We start from the raw sequence: 11,369 nt of genomic DNA, 5'->3' as shown, positions 1-11,369 counted from the left end.
AGGGTTTTTTGTTAATTTAATGTTTTTTTTTTAAATTTATTCATTTATTGTTACAATGATCTTTTATTTTGATGGATGGAAATAAAAATCTATTATATACTCATAATTTTTCTACATCTAAAGAATGACTTCTCAATTATAGTATTCTATTACTATATATTGTTTTAAAATTAATTATAAAACCAAAAACTCTTCTATTATTATTTATTTGTCTAAAAAATATCATACAATTATAATGTTAATTTTTCACGTATTGTATAGGTCTTAGTCCAGAGGGTGGAACCTCAAATGAAAATATCACATGGCATATATATAGATAAAAGAAAACTAGAAAAGTATACAAGGTGCTAATTAATATATGGTAAATGCTATGGTGTCTAAAAAGTGGTCCTATTTACTAAAAGAGATTAAAAAATAATATTTAATTTAAAAAATATAATAATAAATAATTTTTAAAAAATCAAAATTTACTACAAAAAGATAAGTTAGGCAAAATTTAAGCACCAACTCATAGACACCATAGAATTGGCCTTAATATATTACAAAATTCAGAAGCCGTTAAGTTGGATCAACAACTAATGATTAAGAATGTTGAGAAGGGCAACTCTGATTTTGATTAAGCACTTAAACAATGACTCAATTCCTTCTTCAAGATCTTAAATGCATGACCCCAATCTTAGTAAATTGTTCTGCAAGTCATCGATGTTTCCCATGTTGAATGCAAAGAACTGCAATGCATCATCCACTTTTACAAATTCATTATTGTCCTCTGTGTTGGATAACATCCTTTTGTTGTTCATGAGTTTTGAAACCAACCGCCACATTTCGATGTGTAGATCCAGAAATAAAGTTTAAAAGGGACTCAAATATGGCAAAACTAGTAACCTAAATTTCTTTCAACAAGTTAACTGTTTGATATTCTTTGTTGATCATAGAAGGGTTGTATTTATTTGTTACAGTAATTACCCAAATCAGTCTTCGAGGATTTTAGAATTGGACATTTTAGTCCCCAAGAAAAATTAATACACAGATTAATCCCCAAGGTTTTATTCCGGCAGACAAATGAGTCCCCAGTAGGGGTAAGCACGGGTAGCGGGTATCCGATTATCTGTCCGAACCGAACCAAACTAATTAAATTGGTTCTGAAACCAACGGGTAATTGGGTCTAACCCGAACCAAACCGAGGACTTTTGTTAGTGATTGGTTCGGGTATCGATTTTGGAGGTGCAGAACCCAAACCAACCCGCAAACCCGATCATATATTAATTAAATAAAAAAATATATATGACTTTTTCATTAGACAATGATTATTCATTATTAATATGTTTGGATTTTAATGAGTTTAGTTTTTAATGTATTTGGTGTTTAACAATTTAGATTATTTCAATTGATGTTACATGTTTATTGTACTTGTTGAATTTTTAAGATAAAAATTTGTTTTTTTTTTTATGAATTTCAAAGTTATCGGGTACCCGATTACCCGAACTGAACCAATACATTCTTAATCGGTTTGGTTTGGTTTGGGTACATGTACAAAAAAATACAAATTCGAACCAAACCGAACCAATTACATTTTTATCGGTTCGGTTCTAATTTTACCATAAACCCGAATCAAACCGACCCGTGCTCACCCCTAGTTCCCAGTTCATTTTTCGGCAGAGTAATTACCCAGATCAGTCCCCAAATATTTTAAAAACGTACATTTTAGTCCCCAAGAAAAACTAGTGTACAAATCAATCCCCAACGTTCCTCTCTGTTAGACAAAATAGTCCTCCATCCAAAAATAAAATAAAATAAAATAATTATTATTATTATTTTTGTCCAAAAAATACAAAAAATATAGTACAATATTATTGTGCAATTAATAATAATAATTATTTTATTTTATTTTATTTTTGGATGGAGGACTATTATGTCTAACAGAGAGAAACGTTGGGGATTGATTTGTACATTAGTTTTTCTTAGGGATTAAAATGTCCGTTTTTAAAATTTTTGGGACTGATCTGGATAATTACTCTGCCAGAAAATGAATTGGGAACTGATTTGTCTGCCAGAGTAAAACCTTGGAGATTGATCTGTGTATTAATTTTTCTTGAGGACTAAAATGTCCGATTCTAAAATCTTTGGGGACTGATTTGGGTAATTACTCTATTTGTTAATGTTGTAAGTGTGAGGAGTGTATGAAGTTAGTCCTACATCAAAGAAAGTAAGGAGAGTGAATAGTTTATAAGATGAGAGACTCATTAACTTAGTATTTTAAGGTTTTGAGTTGAATGTAGTGTCAGTTCATTTTATGTTCTCTCATTTCTCTCCAAAATCTCCCCGGTGGTGACTCTATTAGAAAGTCAAAATAATATATTTTTTTTCTCCCTCTTTTTCTACAATGAAAGTGATGGAGTTTTGTTTTCCCTCTTGATTTAGTGAAATTATAAGGTGCTGAAACATTATTGCCAAATATAAATATGTGTTTCTTTTGCCAAAATTTTGAGTTGTGACAGTGGTGATGCATTATAGATTATGCCGTGCTATCTTTCAAATGATGTAGAAATATATATCTATAACTTAAGGAGAATGCATATTGATTTAATTTGTTTATTCATCATTATAATAACAAGTCGACAATAATAAAATCATTCATTAGATTCAACTAGGGGTGTGCATGGACCGGGTGAAACCGGGTTTAATGTGACCCAGACCCGACCCGAAATATATACCGGGCCTATTTCTTAGACCCGAACCCGACCCTAGACCCGATGAAACCTATACACTTTCGGGCCACGATTATACCGGGTAAAAACCGGGTGAAAACCGGGCCGTTAACATTATATTACCTTGATACCTTCTTGTAAGTTAGCATGTAAAAATATCCAAATTTCTAAGACTCCAATCATTATTTGACATGGTAAAATTCACTTAGAAAAATATAATAAGAACCAACTCTTCTTTAAAATTAAAGTATAACCATAATCAATACTAATATTGCCTAATAACATCAAATATTTAAATCAATACAAATAATACAAGATTATGCATTAGTCAAAAGTCTTATGCATTTTAAACATAAAATATTAACTTATAGTCTTATATATAATGACTAATAACACAAAATATTAAGGTTTACAACACTTAAATTTCACATAATAATAGCCATCATCCATCACTAATAACACAAAATATTAATTATGTATGATGACCGGGCCACCGGGTCGATTTCGGGTGACCCGAGCTATGGCCCGGACCCGACCCGAAATAATGACCGGGTCTATTTTTGAGACCCATACCCGACCCTAGACCCGATGAAATCACACCAAATTAGCCCCTAAAATGTTCGGGACCGGACCGGGTCTTCGGGCCGGGCCGGGCCATGCACACCCCTAGATTCAACATGTGGAATTTAAGCCCATTACTTATAATTGATAGCAATAATAGAATTTTCATCATTGTTCAACCACCAACTTTGATCAGCTTCAATATTCATTCAAAACACCATGTGTATTTAATACATGTACTAACACTAATCAAGTTGTAAATTAAGTAAAATTATTCTGAACACTTTAACTATGTCCATATATATAGATTCGTTTGAAACAAAGCAGCTATAATTGAAGTCTCAAATCAAATAATGTATTCTGATTAGCAAATTTTCATGTACAAGTGTATGAATATGATATTATTATCTACATAATTTCTTAATAATTATATATGTTGAGAAGTGAAACTCTCGTTCTAATAAGTTGTCTTTCAAATTGCTCAATTCCTAAGTCCAAACTCTTAATGCATAACTCCAAATTTTTCATAGAATTTTAGAAACTCTGAACATACCCAACACTGCTATGCTTTTGAAAGAGAGACTACAATTCTCCGTCAACCTTCTCGAATTCGTTGGCGTTTGATTGGTTTGAATCACAACATACTCTCTTAGGCTGCATGAACTTGGAGACTACTGTTCAACTGCTCATCTTTGGTTTCGCCTTGGAGCCATAGACGAAAGATAACAAAGACTCTAATTGGATCAGTGTGAAGAGTTCTACTTCTTTTAAGCTTCTGATCATGGACATAAATTCATCTTCAGTGTTTAAGGTTGTTGGAATAGTGAAGCCTTTCTTGAATCCCTTGAAAATCTCTAAGGCATTTTGAATTGTCCTTTTCGCCTTCTTCCTTAAGGACAAGTATTTATTACCCTCAGATTGTAATGCTGATTCGCCCCATCTCTTTTTGCAAACGGCCCATTGAAGTCCTTATATATGATCTCTGTTGATTGTAGCAGGACATCTTTGACAGTAGCACAATTATCCAAGAGCATCAGACACCCTTCTAGCAATTCATCGACCGATTTCTTGCAAGATTCGCTTCTGAGTTCTTGTTGCATAGTTTGCAATAGAAGTACCTTATCTCTACTTTCATACAAAGCCTGCAAACCGTTGAATTTAGAGCTTATTGATGAGGTGGAGGCAGCTTCAGAAGCCTTCAACCTCTGGAAATGCTTTGCATATTGCGATATCAAAGGATGCGGCGCAGAAGGCACGCTATTCGACCGGTTGTGCAAACATGAATTCATATTTGTATGGTAGAAATTGCAGCCAAAAAAATTGAGGTAGTTTTTTTCTAATTTAGATGTTGGTATTCTGATGCTACCATATGTTAAAAGTATTTGTTAGGTACCAGACAAATGACACAACAAAATATAAACACAACAAAATATAAAGATGAAAAGTTAGAAATTTGTATAAAATATGAAACAATTGAATAACTTTCTTTGAGAATTATAACTTCTCTCTATTATAAGGAGACTACAATAACACTCTCTCTTGACAAAAGGAGAACACAATTCTCTCTATCATATATAGGAAAAAACTACTCAAAAAAATATTATGTTATTCTATCTGGATGACTTGACTGAAATGAATTAAAGAAAAACTCAATTTATAGGTGAGTTTCTTTAATATGAACCATCCGTCAATTAGAGGTATATAATTCTTCTCTTTTTCAACCATTAAAATTCTAAGGTTATAAACTAAGATTATTTATTACCTTTCATTTTATTTAGTTATTATTTATTTATTTATTTTCTAAAATTAGCTTTACTAATTTTCACAATCTCCTACTTAAAGTTAATTTTGATAAATTTTTAAAATTTATGTTGCTCATGTATTCCATAGGCCGTATGAGGATCTACACTATTCAAACTTTTCTGTGTTGATTGGTTTTGTCATGGCATCTGCTAGGTTATTTTTAGTGTGAATCTTTTGCATATCAACACTTCCTTCTTTTATTACTTCTCAAACAAAGTGATATTGTACTCCAATGTGTTTTAAGTGCAAGCAGGTAAGTATGCTGCAAAAGGTACACATAGAATGCCTTGGATACAAAAGCATAACAAAAAGTCATTATTGGAACTGTCTAAAAGACATCATCAAGAAAGAAGGACATTCAATCGTACACAAAATTACAAATTTTAAGCATAGCGTGAGAAAACTGACAACTACAACCAGACATCAAACATGAACATTAAGTAAATATGAAACCAGAAATCAAAATGGCTATTCTAATAATTAAGGCTGTGGAAACTATAATTTGGTAGTTTAATGTCTACATAAACCAATAATCTTGTTGACTATCAACAAGGAAGAAAATAGTTGCAAAATCCATAAATGAAGGAAGATGTTGGAGACAAAACGTGGAGTGTTTGACAACCATAATGGAAGGGTGTAATATGAATTTTATTGAATGGAATAACAGTTGCAAGTATAACACACTATGGAGGACTCAAAGTCTCAATGCAACAGTATAAAAAGAACAGAATCAATATAATGAAGAGAAGAAAAAATATGATAGAACGTCACAAGAGTACAATTCCACAATCCTCATCCAATAACTTGTGCAGAATTTGGGAAAAGTAAAATCAGAGAAGAATTTCCATGACAGAAGAAAAAAAGGGAAGAGAAGGAGAGAGAATAGAGAGGCTAGGGAGAAGATGAGAATAACAGAAAGGAATAAGAATTACCACGTTACGCTAACGAACGTAGTCCTTTAACCGCCTATTAGTAGCTTTCACTCTTGCACTTCTTCTTGGGCCTTGATTTATCCATATGCTTGCCATCTGTCCTTGGTTTGTACCTAATTCTCCTCCAACATATGTGGCTCTAAGGCATGATTGTCATTACTATTTTCTGCATGGGCAGTCTGGTTAACCTCAGCATACTTTGGCTTCTTCCTATTCGTTACTTTACCCTGCTCATCAACAACAACCTTGTCCTCAAGGTTGAAACTAGGATAAGTATGGCACAGATCATCAGCACTCTCCCACGAAATGTCAACACTCGATCCTTGACCCCATTTAACCCGCAGTTGAAGAATCTCTTTACCATCTTTGATGACTGTTCTCGTACCCAAAATCTCTTGCGGTTCCAATAAGGGTCCCAACTCGGTTGTGCATAGAGGAAGGGGAAGATAATGGTCAACCTTCTCACCCCTAAACTTCTTTAAAGCTGATATGTGAAACACATTATGAATCTTAGCTTCAGGAGGCAGTGCCAATTCATAAGCCACGACACTCAGTTTACGACAGATCTTAAATAGCCCGAAATAGCACATCGCCAATTTTTTATGCTTCCTTAAAGCAACTGAATGCTGTCTATAAGGTTGAAGTTTCACCAACACGAAATCACCCTCTTCAAATTCAACCAAACTTCGCTGCTTTTCTGCAAAGTGTTTCATGAATTGTTGGGAGCAAGCCATGTTACGCTTTAGCTACTCTAAGATCTGATCCCGTGCTAGCAGCATGTCTTGAAGAGACGGTTCATCATCTGGGTAGAATTCATACTTAACCAAGGACGGTGGTTCCTTACCGTATAAGGCCTTAAAAGGAGACATCTTAATACTCTGGTGCCATGAAGTGTTATACTAGAGTTGCGCCCATGGAAGCATCTCGAGCCACTTCCTAGGAGCATCAAAGCAGAAGCAATGGAGATACATTTCTAGAGTCTTATTCAGCGCTTCACTCTGACTGTCCGTTTGAGGGTGGTAGGCAAAACTCATGGCCAACGTCGTGCCCTGATCGCAAAAAGTTGCTGCCAAAATTTACTTACGAAGACCTTATCCCTATTAGATACAATTGATTTAGGAAATCCATGAAGCTTTACAACATGTTTAACAAAAGCCTCAGCAACACTCTTACTACTAAAGTCAGGCTTGAGTGGAATAAAATGAGTAAATTTGGTAAGACGATCAATAACAACCAAGATTACTGAAAAGGCATTAACCGATGGCAAGGCCACAATGAAATCCATGCATATGTCCTCCAAACTCGAGAGGGAATTGGAAGAGGTTGCAGCAACCCAACAGGTAACTTGGATTCTATCTTTGCCTTTTGACAAGTGCTACAAGAGAGCACATAGCCCCTTATTTGCCACTGCATATTCGGCCAATAAAAAATAGAACAAATGCGCTCCACGGTCTTGGCAATACCCGCATGGCCACCTACAACACTATCATGGTATTCCTTCATGATGAGATCAATGAGTTTGCTATTTTGGGGTACCATTACTCTGTCCCGCCACAGCAAGATGCCATTGCGACATGAATAATTCTTATCATCTACCATGTTATTACGGCATTGAAGGATAATATCTTGAAGGAAGGCATCCTTATCAATCTCTTCTTTAAGAATATGTAGCCATTCAGATTTTGGAGTGAACCAAGCCGCAAAGAAGGAACGTGATAATGCATCGGCTGCAAGATTCTCTTTACCCGGCTTATATTGTATCTCAAAGTCATACCACAAAAGCTTATGCAACTACTTATGCTGCTCTAGGGTGTGTAGATTCTGTTCCAAGAGGGTCTTTAAGCTCTGGTGGTCAGTGCATATGATGAACCTCTTACCCAACAAATAATGGTGGAACTTGGCAACCGCCTTCATAATCGCATAGAATTCACAGATGTAAGCTGACTACTGCTGCATAGAGGAAGATAATTTTTTTGAAAAGTAAGCAATGGGGTGCTTTGCTTGAGCCAATACAGCCCCAATGCCTAACCCTGAAGCATCTCCAACTCAAAGGGCAACTCAAAATTAGGAAGAGCCAAAACAGGACGAGAAGAAATGGCCATCTTGAGTTGAAGAAAGGCAGATTCGGCCTTATCATTCTAGTCGAATGCATCCTTCTTGAGCAGATCGGTCAGCGGGGCAGCAATAGAGGCATAACCTTTGATAAAGCATCAATAATAAACCGACAAGCCTAAAAAACCCCGCAGGTGCTTGAGGTTTTGAGGTTGTTTCCACTCCATAACTGCTTGCACCTTTGCATCTTCCATATGAACCCTATTACCAGATATAGTATGGCCAAGATAAGCTATCTCTGCCGAGCCAAAGGATCACTTCAAAAGCTTGGCATAAAGTTGTTCCTGCTATAATAGCTTCAAAACTAATTCAAGGTGGTGTAAATGTTGGTCCCACGTCAGGCTATAGATGAGAATGTCGTCGAAAAATACTAGCACGAACCGCCTTAAAAATGGACAAAACACATCATTCATCAAACATTGAAATGTCGCTGGGGCATTGGTTAAGCCGAATGGCATCACCAACCATTCGTACAATCCTTAATGAGTCCAAAAAGCAGTCTTAAAATGATCCTCCGGCTTAACCAATATCTGGTGGTAACCCGAGCGTAAATATAATTTTGAGAACACTGTCACACCAAAAAGCTCATCTAAGTGTTCATCAATTGTGGGAATTGGGAAGCTATCCTTGATGGTGATATTATTGAGAGCCTTATAATCAGTACAAATCCTCCATGTGCCATCCTTTTTCTTGACTATGGGGGTAGGCTGGATAATTTCTTGCTAGGCTGGATAATTTCTTTGTGTAACATCTCCTGAACCATTAATTCAATATGTGCCTTCTGACTATGGGGGTATCTATAAGGTCTGGACTTCACCGGTGTAGCACTATGAACCAACGGAATGCTATGATCATGAGTGCGTTATGGAGGTAATCCTGATGGGGTAGCAACCCCCCCCCCGGCATAGGTATGAAGAAGCAGTCCCAATTCAGGTTTTATAGTCACAGGGAGTTGAAGATGGGGCTTAGCAGCCTCCGCAGCCGGTTGCACCTCAAGAGTGAAAGCCGCTGCAATGGCGTCAATACAAACCAACTGTTTTTTATATGGTTAAATTGAGCTTGAGCAGGGATTCCGGGCTTTTCACCATGCACAGTCACAAACTTACCATGGTGCAAAAATCTTAGAAAGGAAGAGTCATAATCCACAATGTGAGCTTTTAAAGTCTTTAACCAGGTTGTATCGATAACCAAGTTGTCCCCTGCAACATGTAGCACAAAGAAATCTGGAATTGTCAGATAGCAACCTGACAAATTAACATTTAAGGCCAGAAAGTAGCCCTCCACAGGTAACACATCAAAATCACCCACCATGACCTTGACCCCCCAAGGCAGGCTCAATGGGAAAATTCAAGAACTTGGCGATTCAGAACTGTATAAAGCTATTAGAGCTCCCCCCTCCCCCATCGATCAGTGTCTGAATTTCTAACCCATTAATTGAAGCTCTGAGACGGATCATGGCGGGACCAGTGGTGCCCAACATGGCATTAAATGATAAATGGTGGCCCAAGACTTGCTGCTCTAATTGTGGTAAAATATCCATGTCGGACGGCATATCCCCAGTTGATGGATTAATGTCTTCCAAATCGTCAGACCCAAGTTGCAGCAACATAAACTGGCAATTTGTACACCTGTGGCTAGCTAAAAGCTTCTCATCATACCAGTAGCACAAGCCTTTGTCATGTCTATTCTGAATCTTCGTTAGTGAGAGTTTTCGGATCGGGGTTTTAGTTGGAGTAGTGGAGTTGCACGGATTCGGTGTTGGAAGCAGGAGAGAAAGTGGACCATGATTATTTAAGTGTGGTTGCGGCACTTCCGTAGTAGGATTTCCTGGATGATTAATTGAAGGGCCAGAGGTGGAATGGTATATGGAGATGAAGAGAATTTATCCTCGCAAAGTCTGGCGAGGGCGACAGCGCGCATGAGCGACAGGGGAATTGGGCATTCACTTCGCGGTGAATATCGGGCTTCGGACCACTGATGAAGCAATCACAAAGAGCCTCAGGTGGTTCAATACGTGAACGATTCGCCAATGCCACAAATTCGGAATAATAGTCACCCACCGACCTAGATTGTTGCATCTTGAAGAGAAGCTCCTGTGGCGATTCATAGAGAGACGGACCAAATTCATTTTCTATTACTCGCTTCAATTGATCCCACGAATGAAATTGAGCAGCGTGCTGAGACATTTGAAACCAAGGAACTGCCGGTCCCGTCATATAGATCCCAGCTATACCAAGCTTCTCCTCCTCAGGCACCCGAAAAAAAATCGAAGTATTGGTCCATCGAGAAGATCCAGCCAAGCGCGTCACCGCCATCAAATTTTGGTAAATCAAAATTCAGCCTTCGTTAAGGATGATCGTATCAGGGTTGGAGATCACCCTCAGAGTTCGACCCATGCATAGGCTCACGCAATGGAAAATGGCTACGAGTTCTGGGCTAAGCGAGCTGGCAATAGAGTGTTGAATCACGTCAAACTTCATATTCGTAGCCTCAGAAGTTCTGGCCCTCTCAACTCGGTGTTCCTCCATTACCAACTCAAGCAATTGAAAGAGTCGCTTGATGTCTGCCTCCATCCCTTTCATCCTGGTATTATCATCCACGGCGATGGAGACAATGAAAGCACCAAATGAAAGGGTGTAATATGAATTTTATTGAATGGAATAACAGTAGCAAGTATAACACACTATGGAGGACTCAAAGTCTCAATGTAACAGTATAAAAAGAACATAATCAGTATAATAAAGAAGAGAAAAAAATGTGATGGAACGTCACAAGAGTATAATTCCATGATCCTCATCCAATGACCTATGCAGAATTTAGGAAAAATAAAATCAGAGAAGAATTTCCATGACAGAAGAAAAGAAGGTAAGAGAAGGAGAGAGAATAGAGAGGCTAGGGAGAAGAAGATGAGAATGACAGAAAAGAATGAGAATTACCACATCAAGCTAACGAACGTAGTCCTCTAACTGCCTATTAGTAGCTCTCACTCTTGGACTTCTTCTTAGGCCTTGATTTACCCCTATGCTTGCCATCTGTCCTTGGCTTGTACATAATTCCTCCTCCAACATATGTGGCTCTAAGGCATGATTGTTATTACTATTTTCTGCATGGGTAGCCTGGTTAACCTCAGCGTGCCTTAGCTTCTTCCTATTCGTTATACATAAATAGAAGGGAAAACAAATCAACAGTATAGATAATGGATTATATATAGAATACAAGCAACAACATAACAAATAAAGATGTGTGGGGAATC

The 11,369-nt window shown here is 37.2% G+C and overlaps 1 protein-coding gene across 1 annotated transcript; it reads right to left on the bottom strand.

Moving 5' to 3' along the window:
• Positions 576-4,600, bottom strand: LOC107646458. The gene is made up of 4 exons (XM_021105445.1): positions 4,163-4,600; positions 3,934-4,044; positions 3,770-3,791; positions 576-655 (listed from the first exon to the last, which is right to left on the bottom strand). The coding sequence occupies exons 1-4, from the start codon at positions 4,556-4,558 to the stop codon at positions 576-578; spliced, it is 609 nt and encodes a 202-aa protein (XP_020961104.1). The 5' UTR covers positions 4,559-4,600.

This window comes from Arachis ipaensis, chromosome B06 (assembly GCF_000816755.2).
Source record: "Arachis ipaensis cultivar K30076 chromosome B06, Araip1.1, whole genome shotgun sequence".
NCBI classification, from domain to species: domain Eukaryota; kingdom Viridiplantae; phylum Streptophyta; class Magnoliopsida; order Fabales; family Fabaceae; genus Arachis; species Arachis ipaensis.
The sequence above is the reverse complement of the archived record's forward strand: the minus strand, read 5'-3'. Positions and strand labels throughout refer to the sequence as shown.